The 23441-nt window shown below is 39.7% G+C and overlaps 1 protein-coding gene across 1 annotated transcript in view; it reads right to left on the bottom strand.

The window, feature by feature from the left end:
• The window catches only part of TMPRSS9 (transmembrane serine protease 9), a 528210-nt gene that overhangs the window by 313603 nt on the left and 191166 nt on the right, over positions 1 to 23441 (bottom strand). Inside the window, exons 2-3 of the mRNA XM_044090621.1 lie at positions 5555 to 5728; positions 3081 to 3208 (exon numbers count right to left, since the gene is read on the bottom strand). Coding sequence (XP_043946556.1) covers positions 3081 to 3208; positions 5555 to 5699 — 273 coding nt within the window. The 5' untranslated portion in view covers positions 5700 to 5728. The remainder of the gene's footprint in view (positions 1 to 3080; positions 3209 to 5554; positions 5729 to 23441) is intronic.

Here is a 23441-nt window from a genome sequence, read left to right as displayed (position 1 = left end):
ATTCTCCTTGCTCAGACTCACGATTCCAGCCCTATTAAATTTCAGAACATTTGTAGCCCATTTTAAAACTTTTGTAGCTCATTTCAGAACTTTTGTAACCATTATCAGCATTTCCAGGATATGAAGCCACAGACTGCTTGTTCACAGAGTCCAGAGAAACTAAAACTCTTGCAGTCTATGAGTTGTGGATTGCACTGAGGCAAACAGTTGCATTTCTGATAGAACAAATAGTTTTAAAGGACAACCGCGCCCTCAGACTTAAAAAAACATATTAATTTCATCATGGTTTGATGTTTCCTACATTTTAACAGCACTCTGAGACTATTTTGAGCTTTTTAAATATTTTTAGATGCAATTTCTGACTCTGACCACATGGGGTCTGGCATATTGAAAAAATTCAGACTGTTTACTCTGCCTCTAAGTATCCCAGAATGCATTATTTGTCCCCAAAAAATTGCATCAGATCTGCCACGTTTTGCCTTAAGTTACTGTGACTTCATTGACTTAACAGGCACTCACTGCAGTCTTAAAATCCCCTACATTTGGTTAAATTGTTATCCTTTTTCAATGACCACTTGAAACACAAGCAGTGCAAATGCTACAGAACAGAACTCAAAAGTGCATTTTCTAGCTCTTTCACCTTAGAAATGATAAATTGCTTTCTTTTGTGAAGGCTGAAATCTAGCTCTTCAAGGAATCTCCCCTCCCACTTCACACCTACCTTCCCTAGCTGTCAAAGAGCCAAGGGTAATTTGACCCATTATCTCCATGTGATTGACAGCTCGTCACAGCAGGTGACCAGACTAATGTACTGTGCTGCTGGGAATGACAACTTATACCTTAGCTGCTGTCCTTCAGAACATCCAAAAACAGAGCTCTTAAATTGCACAGAAATCATCAAATCATGAAATCATGCTCCACCAGCTTATGTCCTCCTTCCATTGTTCAATTTCCCCAGGTTGTCAAAACTGTAATAACACCTGGTGTTTTCCATATCAGATGATAAACTGTACCAAAATGACTCTTGGTCAGACATATACCCTGCTGCTGCAGACAGTGGCAGTCTATTTTACAAAAATAGAATCGTTAACTGAAACTTTGTTTGTTTAGGTGAGGACAATTGACCTGGTATTTAGTACAATGATGTAGACCAGATCTAAAACTGGACTTAAAAATGGAGAACAGCATAACACAAAAATATTTTATGCATATATAACTTTCCACAGTCAAAAAAAGAACCGTCATTTTCTGATCTCAGTGTTTGGATTCTTAGCTCTTGCATGCAGTTGTGTCAGTCTTCTAAAGAAATTATTTATTAACTTGTAATTGCATGTGTTAAAAGACATTTGAGGTTTCTAAAGTAAGGACCAAGTAAATTCAATCATCAACCTAGCCAATTACCTGAAAATGTTTGTCTTTAATATTATTGGTAGGATTATAAAAGAAAACTTTTGTCTTGATTTTAACTATTTTTGTAGTCCATATTTCTGAGCCAACATATGCAAATTATGAAAATTGTTCTGCAATACTAACAACTCATACACACAAAGAGAAAACAAATCAATATCATCTATTTATACACGAAGTTTTGATAGAAATTCTTTATCAAAGAATGTGTTTGTAAAAGTAAGAAAGAACAATTGGGCCGATAAGCTTCTCTGAGGCACCCCCCCATGAGCCATCAATATCCCAAAATATGGGAAATGATCTTAGTGCGTTATTCTGTACTAGAGATAGTATAACATCATACAAACCCATGTTTACCCGTTCCTAACGGGGCAAATGATGTCATGATGTGACATTACATAACAGGCCTTAGACATATCAATGAATAGGCCGCAGCCTACATTTAGTTAATCATAAACTTTATAAACTCATTTGCTCAGCACTAGTTTTGCAGTGGATGTAGAATGGGATGTCCTAAACCCATGATAACAATCATCCAGTAGTTAATGAGACTGAATAACAAGTTATCTGATCAGATATTAATTTTCTAAAAAATGTTTATGACGAAAGTAGGGCAATACCTCTGTAATTAATAAATTGCTCTGTAGAGCCTTTCAAGAAGGATGCAGACAGTGCTGTTCTGCTTGTCAGGAAATGCCCGTTCCGATACAGAATAATTAAACAAATGCAACATGGGCCAAACTAAGCAGTGCACAATGACTTCAAAAATTGCAAATTAATGCCTTCAGTAGTATCATTACGTTTATTGGCAACTACATTCACATAGTCTTAAGTCAATTTTGCTCTACCTCACAGGAAAATAAATGTTTTCTGGATTAAGCCTAGAAAAAATAAACAAAATCAGTATCAGTAAACTAAGTTTCAGGTAAAAGATTGCCTGATTTTGGTAGATTATTAAAATGACTGTTAAATGGTTCTGCAATTTTTTTCAATGTAACTGATAGTTTGAACATTTATATTCAAACAAGATGGACACCAACAAGGTGTGGAACTAATTTTTTAACGGTATGCCTATTGGGTATTATCTTAGACTGATATTTATTTATAGCTAACCTAAACACATCTTAGGATAAAACGGTCTTGTTACCAGGTAGAACTGTTAAAAATCAAACACTTAAACTTTGAGCTTGGATTCTATTTTTTAATTAAAGTCCCAAGGATAACAAAGCAAAAACGTGCAAGTAAATCCAAAAAATCCAAAACAAAACAATGGACAAGTGCTTTCAGCTTAATCAGCCTTCTTCAGATCCTAAATGCATGCCAAGTAAGGCCACATGCCTGATAAAGTCTATTTTTCACATCCAACCCCACCATTCATCAGTGCTCTTAATATTTTTTAATAGGGCAAAGAAATCCACAGGATGTAGGATGTTAAAAAAGATATTATGCAGGATTAAAGAGCATATTAACTGCAGTTCTCTAAAAATGTATCTGGGCAGACAGCAAAGCAAGCAGTTATTTGCTGCAGAGTAAAGCATTTACTATGTGTTTTGCAGCAGTAATTGTAAGATATGCAATTAGTGTCAGTACATGAAGGGTTCCTTCTGATTCTTAAATAGAGTCAGACACATAACTAAAGAAATTGAAGAAGGATGCCAAGGCAACGTACTTACCAAATGCTGCAGAGCTGCTGTCAGCATTTTATGGTACTCTGAAGACTTGTCCTGTAAACAGATGTCATAAATAATACCTTCCAGTTGTAATGTCTCATCCATAGTTTGGGTCTTGGCAACAAAATGTGCTGTAACAGAAAAGAACAGAAAATATTGTGTAATAAGATGGAAATAAACTGAACAACTCCTCTCAGTTTTACAGTCAATAAAAATGTTTGGAGAGCCCAACACTATTTTTTACAACTCCATATTCTCTTTTTTCACAGTCAAACAACATAATCATTTTTATTTTTCTGATTTTAAACTCAACTGCCTAGTCTGGTCCAGCTTTAGAATAAATGTTTCAGTCTTCACTTAGGAAACTATGCTTATTTTTTCTATGACAAATTGTTCTATAGTACAAGTTTTCCCAAGAATCCTCTCTGTATTTTAATGCGAATGGGTTTCTTGTACTCGGACAGCAGAAAGAAGTGTGATCATTCCATTGCTGTTCCATGGCGGAATCATTTTGGGTATCAAGTACTCCAGTTATAGAAAGGAATTTATAAATGCACAGCTCATTGTCAATATGGCACCTAATGTGGGTTTTGCTCAAAAGCAGCTCAAAACCTCTGACAAACCTGTTTATTTTACAGGGGTCAAACCTCCCTGCATCCCCATGAGATGACATGTTGTACTGCACTCTTATTACTTTTACATACCATCTTCAAATTTGGTCAAATGTGGAACAAATGGAAATATTTGTTTTTAGCAATTACTTTTTTCTCTAACCTGTGGTCCATTTCCCACATTTTCATGCATGACACAACTGTACTCACCTGCCCTCTCATGCAACTGATATCTAGCTGACAAAGCCATCAGATTATAACCCTTTCTATATGTGACCACCTGCAGTATCAGCAGGTACAACTTTCCATTATAGGCATGAGTCCACTATTCATTCTCCAGTGAAGGATCCTTTGGTATGTGTAGTTTCTTGCCTCTGCTGTCTAGTTACTGTCATATAGTCTCCCTTAAGGCTAGGTTGAAGATGTTGTCAGTATCAGCGATGCTACGCTTACAAGGTAAGCCACAATACAAATATATCTGTGATGCACATTTCTTTCTTTCTGCATAAGCAAAGTTCTTTAAACATTACAATTACAGTGTATTTGCTACTGTTCTGCTTTTTTGTTCCTAATGATCTTTCTTTTTCAAGTGACAGTCATTTTCCACAGGTCTGCTGGACTAGAAGTAAACTGTCCACCTGCATCACTAATGACCTCTGTTCCATTAGAACCTCGGGTATTAAAGGTTCACCAGGGGGTGACAGCTTTACTTCTTCCTGGAGGGATTAAGGGAGAAGGGGATTTCATTGTGTACTCCTGTTGTTTGTATGTTTAGCGGAAATCATTGATCCATTGCAGATCCAAAAGGCAAAGCAAAGGTGATGGGATTTCAGGCAAGGAGATGTTCATTACCTGAGAGGGGGGAATGCCCCAGTCACTGAGCTCCACTGCACATCCATGATGATGATGTTGTATGGGGCTTCTCTCTCTTTCTCTGTCAGAACCAGGTAGGCCATAAATTAAAGACAAAGTGTGGTATGATAAGATGGTAGACCTTCCAGTCTCAGCTCTCACACCAAGCATGTTAACTGGGAGTGTACTGTGGCCATGACCACTAAAAGCTCACAACTGATTTATCAGGGAGTGTACCATCGGCAGTTAGACTAGAAGCTCACAAGTGATTTATCAGGGAGTGTACCATGGGCAGGTAGACTAGAAGCTCACAAGTGATTTATCAGGGAGTGTACCATGGGCAGGTAGACTAGAAGTTCACAAGTGATTTATCAGGGAGTGTACCATGGGCAGGTAGACCAGAAGCTCACAAGTGATTTATCAGGGAGTGTACCATCGGCAGTTAGACTAGAAGTTCACAAGTGATTTATCAGGGAGTGTACCATCGGCAGTTAGACTAGAAGCTCACAAGTGATTTATCAGGGAGTGTACCATCGGCAGTTAGACTAGAAGCTCACAAGTGATTTATCAGGGAGTGTACCATGGGCAGGTAGACTAGAAGCTCACAAGTGATTTATCAGGGAGTGTACCATGGGCAGGTAGACTAGAAGCTCACAAGTGATTTATCAGGGAGTGTATCACGGGCAGGTAGACTAGCTCACAAGTGATTTATCAGGGAGTGTACCATGGGCAGGTAGATTAGGAGCTCATAAGTGAATTGTCAGGGGTATGGAGACCAAAAACAACTTTTGATATTCCATCAAGTGTCACGTGCATAAAAGAAATACAATATGTTTTACTTTATAAAAAAATAATTAAAACTGAATGAGTGAGATTTACAGTTAACAGATAAGAGAAGTCTGACTAATATAATTTGCTGAAGCAAACCAAATATTGCACAGTGCCTGCCAAGTAAATTATCATCACAGAAGTGAACTCTGTGTTGTGATATGTTGCTTTATGAGGAATACTTACTAATTATCAGTCCAAGGAAAACAGCAAGCGCAACAAAAACGAGGATGACAACAGCAGAGGTCACTTTAAGTCGTGAGGCTTCTCTGTATTTTAGTGCAGATGTTTCCAAAACTGGATCTAAGTCACTGTGGTTCTTTGGGCTCATGGTTTGGAACAAGTATGAGAAATCTGTCTCTGCAAAGACATAACGGAGGAATGATTAAGCTATTTTCATGTTCCAGGATGCAGTAATGAGATACACACCAAGCAAGTATTATTAATTTATATTAGATAACTTGGTTAGTTGAATGTTTAAATCTTCTCACAAGGTTCCCGGGTAAAAAAAAAAAAAAAATCTGGTTGATATATTGCAATAGTCATGCAAGGGTCCATACTGAGTTACACTGAAGCACCTCCTCTGTGTTGTGTTTTGGTTTTACCTTTTTTTAAACTGGCTGAGCTCCAGTAAATCAAAATGCCTCTTTTTACAGATAGCACAAGAGCTTTAATTTAGTCACATTGTATACAACTAGAAAAATAAGGAATTAAATTCATATGTGAAGAATGAAGCCCATTATATGTTTATAGGTTCAGTGGTATATACTAGGCTAACGACCACTGTCAAAGTCAAAGTAAACTTTATTGTCATTCAGACTCCACAACTGCAACTGAATGAAATTACAACTAACATATACAACAATTCCCATGACTACATTTAGACATCCCTACTACATAACATTTACTGTTTTACATATCAACAGGCATTTACTAAGCTAAAGAGACATGGTATTTATTGCACAGAATTCCACAGCTACTTCTTATTGCACAGAATTCTGTTGGCGCTAGTCTAAGGTAACACAATATTTATTGCACAAACATTTCACAGCTGTTACTTACTGCACAGGATGCTGTTTTAGCATCAGTGGATATTGCACAGCAATAAGATTATACTCTCTTAGATTAATTTTATAGTGCATTAAGATGTTTTAAAGTTATTGCATGTCAATATGCTTGTCACTTGTCATTGTGATACCCATGCCCTGGCCCAGCAATCAAGGAGTCTCAATCCTCACCACTAACACCAGAGAGCGCGTCTCATATATGAGGAAAGGATAACAAATACACACAGTAAAGTGCAATTTCCCTTAAGAGCACACAGAAATCACAGTCAGTCTGGGGCTGGTCGCTCTCTTGATCCCCAGGTCCCCAATAAGACTCCCCACTGGCAGAGCTATAGGGTCCAGATCTCAGCCTAGCTGGGCAAGCTAAAATCTCCAGGCCCTCTTTGTCCAACCAGTGCTTCATGTCCCTGTACAAGTAGATGACACACACACACACACACACACACACACACACACACACACACACACACACACACACACACACACTTTGAGACTTATCTCAAGTCTTGTTTACACAACCACACAGACACTTCTGGGGAAGGCTGGCACAGGTTCTCCAGTTGTGGCCCTTTTACCCAGACTATACGGTCGTACCGGCTGCCACCACCCAGCTAATATTATCAACTACCCAAAGGCCCTTAAAAGGGTGTCCAATCATTACTGTGCAATATAATTATCCAATTGGTAAGTGTGACTAATCAGTAAAGGCTTATTAGAGTGGCTTTGTACAGTAAACTCTATAAATATGCAATGTACTCTAGAGCTTAACTTATCTCTACACAAACCAGCCACAGTTAAAAGGTTTTAAAATATTTAATAATAAATAATTAAAACCACAAGACCATACTTTCTACTACACAGTCAGTGCCAATCAAGAGTTCAGAGATCACACAGAAATACTTAAATCAGTAGTACAGTTCTGACATCACAGAAAAACACTTAGTCTAATCTTTCTAATTCCTAGCTATTGTTACAAGAAAATGCACTTCTAAAATAACTTACTTATAGGGCAATGCAGAGTGCTGTGAGTTGGATAGTCAAAGCAAAAATGCTTAATAATCTCTGGTTCCCTTTTTTTTAAATTGAACCTGCAGCTCTGATAAAACATTACATCATTTCACACTTTACTGGTGTTCTCAGGCTGACAGAAATTGCATTTACATTCTTTTACACTTAGAGCAATAATGGACATTTCACATATAAATTCTGGTCATTAACTTTAGCCTTAAAACAATAGGCAGGAAGCCTTCATCTAGCAGGACTGGAGCCGACTTTAGATCAAAGGGTCACAACATGCTTTTACAGGGTCGGTAGAGTGCACTGTTGCCATATTTTTGTAACAGCATTTTTTTTAATTTAAGACAACAAGCATGTGATTCACATTCATATTTACAAATGATAGAATTATGTATAAAATTCTATCTGGCTAGGCTGGCAGCCTTCACCCATCTCTATCAGTCTTCACAGTCATATTCTACTGTTCTTGATGTCAAGCGAGATGTAAGTTGCTATTGGAGTTCAGTAGTCTGATGGCCAGGGGATAGAAGCTTCTGCTAAATCTGGCTATTTTGCAATACATGCTATGATAACGCCTCCCAGATTTTAGGTACAGGAACAGTCCATATACAGAGTGAGTGCAGTCCATGGCTATTTTGCTGGCTCTCTTGAGACAGCAAGACTGATGCAAGTCTTAAATAGATGGTAGAGTGGTCGTGGTAATTTTTTCTGCTGCTTTTAACACTCTGTGGTGGAGCAGTTGCCATACAAGCTGCAAAACTGTTTGTCAGGATGCCTCAATTGTGCCCCTGTAGAAGGTCAGGAGAACAGGGACTGGTAGATTTGCTCCTCTCAACCTTTGCAGAAAGTGTAGGCATTGCTGTGCTTTCTTGACAATGGCATTTGTGTTTCCAGACTAAGGTAAGTCTTTTGAGATGTGCACCCCAAGAAACTTGGTGATTCTTACCCTCTCCACTCTTTCCCCATTGATTGTGAATGGGGAATGTTTCTTATGTTTTTTTTCTGAAATCCACAATTACCTGCTTGGTCTTATTCACAATGAGGGCTAGATTGTTGTTACCACACCAATTTATCAGTTGTCTCACCTCCTGTCTGTAGGCTGTTTCCTTCTCATTGCTGATGAGACCCACAACTGTGGTATCATCGGCAAACTTGATTATATGATTAGAGCTGTACTTGGCAGTACAGATGTACGTTATAATAGTGAATAGCAGAGGGCTCAGAACACAGCCTTTGGGTACACCTGTGCCCATGGTGATACTATTTGAGGTGTTCTTTACTGCACATACTGTTTGTGGCCTTTCAGTAAGGAATTGTACACTGTAGTGCTGACACCTAGCTGAGTTGGCTTCTTTATCAATTGCTGAGGTATGATTGTTGAATGCTGAACTAATATCAATGACTAACATGCACACATAGCAGTTGTTGTTTGACAGGTGGTCCATTGATAGATGGAGTGCCAGTGAAATGCCATCTAGCATGGATCAATTTGGTTTGTACGCAAATTGGAGTGGGTCCAAGGATGACTGAAGTCTGGATGTAAAGTGTCCTTGACCAGCTGTTCTTGGCACTTCTTTACTATGGAGTGAGAGACACAAGGCAGTAGTTGTTGAGGTCCTTTGGTAGAGACTTCTTAGGCAGAGGCATTATGGTGGTGTTCTAGAAGCACCTGGGGACAATGACCTGTTTTAACAAGGTATTGAATATGTTTGTGAATACATTTGTCAGTTGCCCAGCACAGTCTCTTAGGACCCTTCCCAGAATGTTATCAGGACCAGCTGCTTTTCTTGGCTTTACCCTCCTCAGGGTTCTATGGATATCAGTTGGATTTAGGCTGAGCACTTCTTCATTCTGACTTGTTGGAGGGCTTTCATTGGTTTCATGCTGTTTGCTTTTCCAAACCTGCTGAAATGTATGTTACGCTTGTTCAGAAATTCAGTGTTGTCGTCACACCAAGAAGAAGTGGGCTTGTAATCCATTATGGCCTGAATTCCTTGCCACAGTTGCATTATGTCCCTTTTGTCAGAAAAATGATTTTGGAGTTTCTGACCATATGCCCATTTCGCCTCTCTCACACCCTTTTTTAGGTTTGCCCTGGCGTGCCTGAGCTCATCCTCATGTCCCTCCTTGAAGGCAGCGTTCCTTACTTTCCAGAGCTCATATACTCAATTTGTGAGCCAGGGTTTCTGGTTGGCTCATGTGAGGATGCACTTGTTGACTGTTACATCATCTACACATTTGGATATGTAACCCAACACAGACTCTGTGTGTTCCTCCAGGATGGGTTGCTGATTTACAGTGGTTGCCTCTCTGAACATATTTCAATCTGTGCATTTGAAACAGCCCTGGCGTTGTGATACTGCTTCTTCTGGCCACACCCTTATTCTGATACTGCTTCTTCTGGCCACACCCTTATTTTGATACTGCTTCTTCTGGCCACACCCTTATTTGCTTTTTGGAGGGCTTTACTCTGGTTAGTTATGGGCTGGATGCTGGCACTAACATGTTGGAGATATGGTCTGAGTTACCTAGGTGTGGATGGGGCAATGAATGCCAGTTTAACACTGCTGTAGACTTTATCCAGTGTGTTCTCACCCCTGGTTGCAAAATCCACATGTTGGTAATAGTGAGGAAGGACTGACTTCAGGTTGGTCTGGTTGAAGTATCCTGCTATTATGTTCACGTTTTTTGGATTCTGATTTTGTAAATCACTGATCTCCTTGTATATTGTAGCCAGTGCCTCGTTTGTATTAGCACTGGGAGGGACGTATACAGCTGTAATGCTTACACCATTAAATTCCCTTGCCAAGTAGAAGGATCTGCACTTTAGTGTCATAAACTCTATGTGCGTGGAGATTATCTGGCAGTTAGTACACCATCTGTTGTTTACATAGATACACACCCCTCCCCCACATGATTTCCCATTGACAGCCTGTATCATGTCTGCTCGGAGTAATGAGAGCCCTTTCAGATATACTGCACTGACATTTATATTAGAGTTTAGCCACGTTTCAGTCATGGATGCAAGTGCAGGCCTGTATGGCTCTGGCTGTGATTCCAGCTCAAGACCCTCTCTTCCTTGCTCTTTCACATCACTTTCATTTCCTTCTTTGTCTGTGACTGATGGGTGTCATTACTGCTTGTGTAAGGCACTTTGAACCATGGGTTAGTAGACTTCCCAATTTTTGTAGCTCAAGGAGTGTTGCAGGTCCCAAAGGCCCTGCAGACATCGCATCATCAAACCATATGCACTGTTGCATTTGATTGTTGAATTTCCAGAAGTTTCTCACTACTGTAAGTTAGATTACAGTCTCTTTTTGTCCCTGATTTAGTTTTTTCTTTAAAAATTGACACAGAAATAGACAAATAAACAGATTTTCCTGCCGAGCCGTAACAATGGCTGTCTTACAGGGCGCCACCATTTATTTATTTGCATTTGTTTACCAGGATAGTCCAATGGGCCATAGTGAGCCCATTTTCAGTGGAGGCCTGGGGAGAAAAGCTCCACAATCAAATATACAATACGTACAATAAGCAATGCAGTACAATACAATATAGTCACATGATAAATATAAAACAAAACAAAAGTTGCAGTAGCCAATTGAAATGTGGGTACTTTATTAGATTACTATATCAAGGATAAAGTGGTTTACGCAATTAGAATATAACAAGTTAGGAATAAAATTAGGATACTCATGTAAGCAGCTAAGGTTCTTGCAACATAGTTTAAATAATTGACACTTGTGAAGTCCTAAGCTTAACTATAGGTGAGCAAATATAGTAGATAGTGCCAGTGCCGCACTTAAGTAAAATGAGTTGGAAAGAGTAATAATTAATGGAGGTGAAGTGAATACCTCTCAACCTGGAAATATCAAAAGTCTGGACAAAGGCCCATGAAAAGCAGGCACAACTGGCCAAAAATCTGGATGCTGATTAACATAAAATTTGCATAAATAATTATGCAACCCTGTCCATCCCAGTGGAATTGTGGGATACCAATATTCAAATGCAAATTGAAGGACAATACAGATATAAATGTGCTTAAATGGAAGAAGTCTGCATTCCCCCATATTTACATTTTCAGCAGTTTAAAATCCCATATGAAGTACTAATACTGGATAAAAAGGACTGAAAAAGAAGAGGATGCATGAAGAATCTGATGCTGTGCTGTGGATAGCCTGCAAACAGGGAACCTCAGCCCAAGGAATATGCAGATTGGAAATTCTTGCAAAAAAGATGGAAATTCACTTGTGTGAACCAGCTATGAGTGAAAGAACAGGGAGAAATCCATTTCCTCTCTGAATGCCGCATGGATGGTCACATAGTACCACTAAAGGGTAAATGGCTTATCAAACCTGTAAATTAACAGAACTTGATCCAGCCGACAGAAGTATCCTCCAAAAGGGCCTCATAGAAACAGACAACTGGTGCCAGAGCCATGGCCTCAAGCTAAATGCCAAAAAGTGTATAGTCATCCCCTTTGGCAAAAACAAAGTGCCCACAAATTACCACATAGGTGGTAATCCATTAAGTACAGAAGAAGTAATTAGGGACCTGGGGACCCAAGTTGATAGCAATCTCTCATTTGACAACCACATGGCCAAAGTGGTTAGAAAAACATTTTATATAGCCCACCTAATCATGAAGGGATTCACATCTAGATCAGGGGAGGTCATCGTGCCTCTTTACTCATCCCTCATCAGGCCCATAATTGAGTACAATGCCCCTTTTGGGATGTACCTTACCAGACACCTGCAGCAACTGGAAATACCCCAAAAGTACCTCACCAAGAGGATCAAAGGGCTCAAACAGATGTCATATGCTGCCCGGTTAAAGAGACTCCAGCTCTACTCAATGGCATACCGCCTGTTCAGAGGCAATCTGTGCCTGACGTATAAAGCCATGTCCAACCCGGAATTAATGGACATGCTGCACCTCAGAAAATCCAAATCCTATCGAGCTACGCGCTCAAGTGACTTGAACCTCAGCACTGAAATAAATAGGACATGCTGGAGGGGCAGATTCATAACCCAGAGGCTCCCTTCACTCTGGAATAAAATCCCAGTCCAGGTTAGGCAGAGTCCCTCATTGACTCTCTTCAAGAGGAATCTTGATGAGTGGATGGGAGATCATAGGTTTACCCCGGGTATCACTTCTGTGTCACTGTTAGACAGAAGCACAGTATACTAACCTTGAAAAAGGGCATCGCAAAATAAATTTAAAATGGGTGGTGAAAGCCAAACACATTCTGGCTAGGCTTATAAATGCCCTAGGGCAGATAGCCTAGTATGAACCTATGAACCTATAATAAGTCTTTTTAAAGCTCCTTTTTATTCTAAGGACTAAAGGGTCATACATTAATGAGGGTTCTAAAGTCCAGTCTGAAAAGGTCTGAGGATCTTTTCTGTCACTTTGCCCAAGAGGTAGTGCAGAGCACCACAAACGTGATGTTTTAAGGATGTCCATGTTACTGCACTTGAGGCACAATACACCAAGCCAGTATCTTAAACTTGTATGCATTTTGGTATCCATCCATGCCTATGAACCACAGACGACTCCTGAAGTGACCCATTAACAGTGACCATCATCCAAGGAGTTTACTCGGCAAAGGTAAAATGGAAATAGATTGCTAGGCATTTCATCCATATCATACACACACACACACACACACACACACACACACACACACACACACACACACACACACACACACCAATAGACAATTTGAAGTCACCAATCTACCTACAGTATGTCTTGTGTTTAAACCGCAAAGCCAAAGTCCTTACTGATTATTTTAAATACATACATAATGTTTACAACAATTTTTTTTTTTAAATAAAGAATTTAACTTTTATGGTATGCATTTATAAGCAATTATGTGATGAATTAAAAAGCTGAACTGCCAGTGAGGAAAAGCAAAATAACTAAGCATAGCTGATTAAGTCTTGTAAGAATATTCAACTTCTAATTCTGCTGTTCAAAAACCCAAGCCATTTCTGGCCAGCCACAAACATAAATACTTAAAAAACATTATTCATGCAAATAAGTATTTACTAGTTATTAATAAGAAACTTGGAAATATACCGGCAAAATCTGCCTTGGTAGTAATTACATTTTAATGTTATCATTATCTATTAATTAAGACAGTTTACTGTTCAAGCAAATAGATAGCAAGGAATTGCAAAGATGAGCATCAGAAACGTTTGCACTGCACACGTAACAGTGCTAACACAACAAAACACTAGAAATATTTTCACACCCCAGCAAAATTAAATGCACTTTATTCAGCACATTTAGGTAATTGCTGAAGATGTAGAAATCAGACCATGGCTGAACGGAAGGAGTTTGTGCTCTTGTGGAGGCCTTGTTCTCATTTAGAAAATCCATTAAAGATACAGTGAAAGGAATAACAGACAACAAATTAGAAGTAAAGAAAGAAAATTTGATTTTGGAGTTTTGGACAGAACCACATATTTAAACTAGTTAAAGGGAGTTATTTTCAATAATAGCCTTAGCAGATAAGAAGACAATTACAAAAAGATGGAAGCAGCATTGGGAACCTGGCAAAAAGGGCTTCGTAGGGTTGATAACGGGGACAAGAGATGGCACAGAAATTGCCATATTAGGGAAAAACAAACATTTATAAACAGATGGGTTCTATGGTTAAGTTACATTAAAGGAAATAGTAACTCAGTTTACAGTTTCTTAACCCTGTCTGTTATAGTTTTATTTGCCAGAGTTGATCCAACCCAACATGTGTTTATCGTTATTATTCTAGTTTATTGACTTAGTTCCTTTTTTCATAAATGTTCTTTTTAATGTTTTTTTTAGATGATGATGTAAATAGGATATATATAGTTAACTGTTTATTAGTTTAATCAATATTCTAGCTATAGTGACAATCATCTATAGCCAAGGTTTACACCACCAGGTAACTAGCCCTGACACAGTAGTTCATCGGTACCACACACAGGGCCAGTTTAGAGTGTCCAATCCACCTGCTGCAGATCCTTGGAATGTGGGAAGAAACTCTAGCACTGACAGGAAACCCACACAAACATAGGGAGGACATGTAGACTTCGCATAGAAGACACCCCAGCTGAGAATTGAACCAGGGAACCTCTTGCTGTGAAGCAACAATGCTAACCGCTGCACCACTGTGCTGCCCAATCCAATGCAATACAAACCACTGTGAAATTATAAAGATATGGAGGATAGTATGTAAAACAGGTTTGAACAGTTTGAACCATTTGATAGCTCAACTGAGAATTGTCAATATCAGTGTTAGACTATAGCCTACTGAATAAACAAAGTAAGAGTGCACTGCTTGTAAACGTGGCGATGAAATAAAAGTGGTTTGTTGGAAAAAATATTATAGCTGTACTGCTCAGCAGTTGTAAAGAAGAGGAGAGGAGAGTGAAAATCAGCAATGCGTGATTATTGTATACCGTAATCTAGCCCCCTAGACGTCTTGTAACAAAATTCAAGTACTATGACCCCAACTGCAGCAGCCCTTTATACACTAACTCTAATCAGGAAAATACATGAGGGACCGGGCAGCTGGCTAGCTACTCATATTTCAAAAGTGGTACAATGACAGCAAATCCATCACCTGCACTTTGAAGAGGTAGTGCTAAAGCTAAAACATTTGCATGTAAGACGCAGTTTACTAATCAAACCAAGTGTGCAAAGATGCCCAAGATGTAGTTTTCCATACTCAGTAAAGCACAGTGTGTGCACCTCTGTTTATAAAGATATTATTACATTTTTTCAGAGACAGAAAGCAGTCTACGAAAGCAATCTAGTCCGCCCACATAGTGCTAGCGCACCTTCTACCAAGACAAGATTGGTAGATGCAGCCACCAGGCAGACTGCATATACAGAAAAAAATATGCTAGAAAATGCCAGAAATCAAGTAAGTGTACCAACTATTATGAAAAAAGTATCTAGATTCCAGAATTACTAAATCAAATAATACTCTGTTACATCCTATTAAAGTATGAAAGTTTAAAATGCAGTTACAATGTAGTTTCCAATATCTGTAAGGTATTTATCTGACTGACTCTTCTTTTAAAATTGTGTTAACAAAAATATTTTTGTGATGCAGTTTAACCAATCTGAGTAGTGATCAGTTTTGGCAAGTGAAATATGTTTTTCGCCTATATAATCAGAACAAAAGCTATCCATCCACAACCCCTTTTCCCAGTTTTTGCACATGGGGTCAGGGTGTCACTTCGACAGTGATAATCATCTAAGGCCAAGGTTCAAACCGCCTGGTGACTAGCCCTAACACAGGTGTTCATCCATACCATGCATGCACACTCACACACACACCTACGGCCAATTTAGAGTGACCAGTCCATATACTGCTGTCTTTGTTTCTGCCTTTTTTCCATAGAGAACTTCCCATTATGACAAATCACTTCTGCTTTACTTGCTAGGATTTTCTTCTACTTTGAGTTGAATAAAGCATGACAGTGTGTCTGTAGCCTAACGTGCTCTTATAACAGTTATAGTGAGTTCACACATAGCAATCTGTTCAGTCCATTATAGGTCCTCTCAGTTATATCTTCCTACATCTACGCACTTACACCCCCCTCCCCCCACCAGTGCTCTAAAGCATGCTGTCTATTTATATTACCTACCAGGATGCTGTAAATATTTAGAACTGTAAGTCCCTCCCCCCTAAAAAGTACCTACAATAATTCAGATATCTCACGCCTTTCTAGTAACGTACGTGTCGGCAGTAATGGTGTAGTAGACCGTTAGTGCAGCCGATACTACATTTGCCGTCATGCTAAAGTGCTAACGTGCCTAGGGATTTAACTGTAACAAGCTGCTTTTTAAATTAGCAGCAGAAGTAGAGAAGATATGTGTTTTAATGGATGCCTGGAGACCCAGCTACAGTTGTGGGCAAAGACTCAAACTTCGTGACACTTTTTAAATATTACTCTTAATTCCCCTAAAACATTAAACGAACAACAGGTATTGCGTACAGATGCATTTTTTAAACAATGTCTTGCACTGCTCACTGGTTATTAATACTGTATCAGGAAATCACATATTTTACAACAGACACTGCAATCACTTAGTATCACATCGGTACTGTAATACAATGCATGAAAATGAAAGTGGGGTTTAAAGGGGCCAATCAGGAATTCGTGGCATCCTATTATTTTGAGCCCTAAACCAGGAAATACTGAGCAAACTGGTACAGTTGAGCGGTATAGTGTAGGGTAGTATCAGATTTTGGCATATGTGCACTGCCATAGAAAGGAAAGGTGCTGTCTAAAGGATTTTTTAAAGAGAGCTGCATTTCTGCAAGTCCTCAGTGATGGTGGGAGGGTGTTCCACAGTTCAGTAATAGTAAAGGTGTAGAACATCTGACCAGCTGAAAGGTTTGTTTTTTCTACATTCAGGAGTTTTTGGATTGAAGAGGTCTATTTGGGTTGTACAGAGTAAGTCGAGGAGAAAGGGCAGGGCAGTTTGATGGCTTGAATATACATTTGTGTGCAGTGGTTAACTGTAAATATGTAAGATAATGAGGGAGTTCTAGCTAGTTTAGAAGTTGTAATGAGGCACAAAGGTGAGATGAATATTTTGCATTGGTTACAAATTTAGCAGTTTTATTGTAGCACGAGTCAAGTTTGGATTTCAGCGAGGACTGGATATTGGTAAGAAGAGAGGCACCATATAGAAGAGATAGTAGCAGAAAGGAAGAGGCTAGGGATAGTACTGCAGAGTGGTTGAGGAAGTATCTGTCTACACAGGATACCCAGTTTTTGATGGGTTTTGTGGATATTGCTGTGAATATGCGGGTGAAATGTTAGGTTTCATCTATGATGATACCTAGTAGTTTTTTATATGGGACAACCTCAATGACAGTGTTATTTTGAGAATGAATAGTGAATTCATCCTTCTTTAGGGAAGTGGATTTTTTGGGGGCAAATAGCACACGTTAAATTTTTTGGGGGTTAGGGCAAGATGATTATTGGTCATCCATGTTTTGGTAGTATTGAGGGCACTTTGGGTGAGTTGCTGTAATTCAGATGTGGAGTTGGCAGTAGAGATGATGGCTGAGTCATTTTTTTTCAGTGAGGCCTTTATATGCCTAGCCATGCAACTCAATTGTATCACAAGGGCTAATTTGCTTTAGAGGTTGTTTTAAGGGGTATATTGTTCCTTGATGCTGGCTTTACCTCAGAATTTGCATGTTGGACTTAATTAGTCGTCTTGGGTATTTATTCAGTTTGATGAGAGAGTTTTTATCACTTTTGGTGCAACATTTCCTAAGTTTAACTGTGACTGTTTTTTTCTTTTGTTGTACAACGTTTAATTTTGGATTTTACAAGGGTAGTTTGTTGTTTAAATTAGTTTTGGGCTTACTACTGGTTGGCACAGCCATTTCTATGCAAATCACTGACATGGTTGTAAAGAGCATCCATGAATATTTTATGTGATTTTGTATTACTGGAGTAAATAAAGTGGATTTCGTTACACTACAACTGAGTTTCTTACTTGCAATTTTTATATACTTGTGAGAGAGAGGTTCCAATCCAGCTACTTCACTTGGTTTCTTCGATTTCTGATTTGGTTTGTGTTTTGTTTCATGCATTCATGAATATCATGGAATTAATCAATCAGGACTTGGGGAACCTCCAGACACTGGACCCATCTCAGTTTGGTTTGGATTCATCAAGGACAGGTCATGCTTTTTTTAACTAGGTGGATTTTTTTTAAAACATCAGCAAAGCAATGGATGAAGGCAAAAATGGAATACACCACATACCTCAGTGTGGCCAAAGCTTTTGATACAATTTCTCACTCAGGCATAGTAGGAAAAGCTAAATAAACTGAGAATAAAACCCTTTGTCACCTGCTGAACTGCCAACTGACTCATAGATAGGATGCAGATAATCAAAATAGAGGAAGTTACTTCCACAAAAAGACCAGTCACCAGTGGAGTCCCTCAGGGTTTTGAACTGGAACCCCTCCTCTTTAGCATCTACTTTTCTGAAGTAAAAGTCAATACCAAAGGACTTTGGCTGACTAAGTTTGCAGATGACTGTAAGTTAGGAGTAATCATTGAATCCCCAACTGACTTAGCCATCCTGCAGGAAGGTTTGTCCCAAATAAATAACTGGCGCCGACATCATGGATTGAAGTTAAATGCCAAAAATGCATTGTTGTATCCTTTGGGAAGTCATCTACCCCAGGGATCTACCACATTAACAATACAGCCCAAGAGTTGACCCAGTTGTTTAGGAGTTGAGGACTTATGTGGACAGTGACATAACTTTTGAAAAGCATATGTCTATTGTTGTTAGAAAGTCCTCCTATATTGCACAGCTTATAAACAAAGGGATTGTGTCTAGATCTAAGTATGTCTTTGTCCTCCTTTTCTCAGTCTTCATTACACCAACCATTAAATATACTGTTCCCTTTGGCATGTATCTGTCCAGACAAATGCAACAACTAACACGCCCATACAGATATCTTACTAAAAGGATACAAGTTTCATAAGTTTATAGGTTGGTACTAGGCTATCAGCCCTAGGGCCTATACAAGCCTAGCCATAACAATTCCCTGGCTATTTCTTCCCACACTATTTACTTCCCTGACATGTCTAAGAGGGCGAATGATGTGATCCCTGGGGTGAATTTCCTTTCTCCCATCCAATCGTCAAGGTTCCTTTTGAAGAGGGCCAAAGAGGCGCTCTGCTTGACACGTATGGGCAGTCTATTCCAGAGTCTGGGGAGTCTCTGGGACAGGAACCTATCCCTCCAGCATGTTTTGTTTATTGTGATGACAAGGTTTAGATCCCTGGAGCATGTGGCTCTGAGGGATTGGGATTTCTTTAAGTGTAGCATGTCCAACATCTCTGGGTTTGACTTGGCCTTGTATGTTAAGCAGAGATTGCCTCAGAGTAGACAATATGCTTGACATGTATGGGTAGTCTATTCCAGAGTCTGGGGAGTCTCTGGGACAGGAACCTATCCCTCCAGCATGTTTTGTTTATTGTGATGACAAGGTTTAGATCCCTGGAGTGTGTGGCTCTGAGGGATTGGGATTTCTTTAAGTGTAGCATGTCCAACATCTCTGGGTTTGACTTGGCCTTGTATGTTAAGCAGAGATTGCCTCAGAGTAGACGATATGCGACAGAGTATAGCTGGAGTTTTTTAAGGCAGTCAGTGTAGGGCATCTGCTTTAGGCTTGTGATTCTTTTAGTGAGTTATTTCTGCGGCCTTTCCAGTTGTTGCAAATGTCTTCAGAGGTAATCCCAAATGGGGCGTTGTATTCTATAATGGGTCTAATGAGGGATGAGTACAGTGGGACAATGACCTCCTTTCTTCTGGATGAAAAGCCCTTAGTGATGAGGTGTGCCACATAGAAGGATTTCCTGACTGTTGTGGCGACTGTCCACCTCTGTTCCTAAGTCTCTCATCACACTTTTGGTGTTTAGTGTACTGCCACCTATGTGATAATTCATGGGTACATGGTTTTTATCAAAGGGGATAACTATACATTTCTTGGCATTAAGCTTGAGCCCATGGCTGTGGCACCAAGCATCTGTTTCCGTAAGGCCCTTTTGTAGAGTATCCCCATCATTTGGGGATTCAATAATGGCTCCCAGTTTGCAGTCATCTGTGAACTTTGTTAGCCAGAGTCCCTTAGTGTTGGCCTGTACTTCAGAGAAGTAGATGCCAAACAAGAGCGGTCGCAGGACTGTACCCTGAGGTACTCCACTTGTCACTTGTCTGGAGCTGGATTTGGAGTTGGCTACTTTTACATTGTGGGTTCTGTCAGTATGCCATTTGGCAACCCATCAAGTGACGTAGGGATTAATGCCCAGCTTAGTAAGTCTATCTATGATTCCAGAGTGGGGGATGGTGTCAAAGGCCTTGGCAAGGTCCATATAGGCTGTGTGGACCACCTTACCCTCATCCACAGCTCTGGAGACTGATTTGAAGAAGTCAATCAGGTTCAGGAGGCAAGATCAGCATAAACAACATGGTCCTACACAGACCAACTGAAAGCCCTGTCACTACAGTTGTTATCCTACAGACTGCTAAAAGGTTTCCTGTGTTTGACATACAAGGCATCATCCAAACCATTACTGATGGATTTACTGCACATCAACAAGTCAAATGGCATAAGAAATACTCATTCTAGGGATCTAAACTTCTGTAACACCAACAGAACAGTTTGGAAGGACAGGTATATCTTGCAGATGGTACAGCTGCTGTGAAACAGACTCCCCAGCCACATAAAACAAAGGTCATGCCTGTCAATATTCAAGGGCAACGTAGATCTATTGATGGGAAATTAAAATGTACCCCAGGACTGCCCCCTGTACAACTAATGGACAGAGGCAGCACCTAGATGCTTTATTATTGACCCACTTTAGAAACTATTTACTCTGTATTCCATACCTCTCAGCTGACCAGATTTTCATAGAATGTCCATGTCTTTGCCTCATATTTCTGGTCTGTCCTCATAAAATTTGTTTTCTGGCAAATCACTGGGATGATCTGAGGACTGAAGTCACTAAATAATGACATACATTTCAGTTTCAGATTTCATATCCTTCAGGAAATGCTACCTAACACAAATCATGTTATTATAGCAACTTTCTAAGTTTATGAGAACAATATTTAAAATCTGTCATTATTTTTAGGCCTTTGTCCCCCTTATTATGTCAGACTTTGTTCAGATTTCTTGTGCTAAGAGGTTGGGAGGTATGTACAATACACTCTGCTTGATTGTACATTGCACTGTGTTTGCACACTGAAATGTATATACACAGTTTTTTTCTGTGTAATTAGCTGAACTATTCTATTATTGCTTACGTTTCTATTTTTTTGTTTGTGAAATGTTTTGTATTTCACCGGGGCTGAGCAGTAAATTGGTCAATATTGATCAGTGCACTACTCCAGTAAACTTGTTTTAGGCTGTACTGTTACTTTGATAGCACAGACTAGATTCAGAGCTGCTGAATCTAGCCTGTATTGATACACTTGAGCATTAATCCAGCCATCATATGTTAAGTGAGGCTCCCCCTGCACCATTGTGGCAGAAGAGTGTGGATCCAGCCATGTCTGAGCTGGGGATTGCTGGAGGAAGGATCATTGTGTGAATTCCTATTGGTAGATTACCTTAAAATTCCTATTGGTAGATTACTTTAAAAGTGTTTAATTTTGCCTATATTTAAGTCTCACGTTTGCTTAGGTTTGAGCTCAGTTAAACAGAGCTGCTCTATGACTGACATCCTTTGCCAGAGGTCATAAGAGTTTCTGCTTGAATCCAAGCCATCCAAAGCAAAAAGTAAGAAAATAAATACATTTTGAGTTTTATCTGTACTTTTTCAACTGCGTTTAATTGAATTTCTGCATTCTTTACTGTCTTTTTTACTGTGTTTACTGTTTCTGGCTGCTTTATTATCTGCACTTGTTTTGTATTGTACAGTTACTTAGATAGCATAGGCTAGATTCAGCACTCATCCAGCCATCTTACATTGATTGAGGCTCGCCCTGCACCCTTGTGGCAGAAAAGTGTGGATACAGCCTTGCTTGAGCTGCGGATTGCTGAAGGAAGGATCATTGTGTGATTTCCTATTGGCAGATTACCTTAAAAGTGTTTAATTTCACCTATATTTAAGCCTTGTATTTGCTTGTAGTTGCACACTGTGCAATGGGTGTTAGCAGTGCCCTGTACAGATGCAAATGCCTAGAAACAATTTTTTCCATAGACGTCTGTCAGTAGAACACTTCCAGCTTCTCTGCTGCACTGTGGGCAACTCAGCTGCGCACTGAGCATGGCAAACCACAGTTTTTCATCCCTAATCTTCAATCAAATAAGCCCCCCTTGTTAATCCTGGAGCAAAAGCTGATCTAACTTGCCCAATCCCTAATAGTACTTATGGTTTTAACTTACTACAATGGACGGTCAGTCTCCTACCATTTCTCCAGCCAGCCTGATTGACTTGGACATTCTGAGGCAATGTAGTAATTACCTCATGTATACTGACAACCACTTACTCCTAAAGCAAACAAATACAGTATGTGAGGGATGTAATTACACCATGAAAGTGGAATCAATCCCCTCACGTAACAAAAAACAGGACATTAAACAGGTTGTCAGCACACACACCTCTCAACTCACACAAGACAAGGTCATGACACATAAACCCACATACATGGAGGCACTCACTAAGTGCCTACCAAAAGATCAGAGATCTCCCAAGCACAAACCACTTGCACATACCAAAACATGAATGGAATCCACTACACATAACACACATACCAGTGCCTCAGCAAATAAGCCCCTAAGGCAAAACACCTCAAGACCAAATGTCTTGGTCATATGCAACTTAGTGAGACACACACATGTCCCCCTCACCAGGTTTGACAAGGAAAAGGTCACAGTCAGCTGCCTGTCAGATGCCAGAATCCATCAAATCAAACATGCACTCAAGTCACACAATAACAAGTACAGTTATGACTCTGTCATAGTCTGTGTTGGGGTGAATGACTTCAGACGTACTTCTCTGGACTATATGAAGACAGACATGACTGTACTCTCAGATTATGTGTCCCAGGCACTCATGATGCTAGCCCTAAGCAGTATTATACCTTCATCCAGGATGATGCCACAATTTAGACAAAAAATGATAGACTTCAACAGTTGGCTTAGCTTCTGGTGTTAATCCAAGGAGGATCCAGTGTCTGTCAGTCTGGGAGGACATGATCAATAGATCACACTGCTTTGCCAGAGATGGTCTGCCAGTTACAGTATTGATCCAGTGTCTGTCAGTCTGGGAGGACATGATCAACAGATCACACTGCTTTGCCAGAGATGGTCTGCCAGTTACAGTATTGACTACACCCCCCTAAGCTCAAACCCAGTAATGCAAGACCTAGGAGCTCAAATTGATAGAAATCTAAACTTTGATCACCATGTCTCCACAGTGGTAAGGAAAGCCATCTATA

The sequence above is a fragment of the Protopterus annectens genome, chromosome 13.part0 (assembly GCF_019279795.1).
Source record: "Protopterus annectens isolate FY-2018-M chromosome 13.part0, PAN1.0, whole genome shotgun sequence".
Lineage (NCBI taxonomy): Eukaryota > Metazoa > Chordata > Ceratodontiformes > Protopteridae > Protopterus > Protopterus annectens.
The sequence above is the reverse complement of the archived record's forward strand: the minus strand, read 5'-3'. Positions and strand labels throughout refer to the sequence as shown.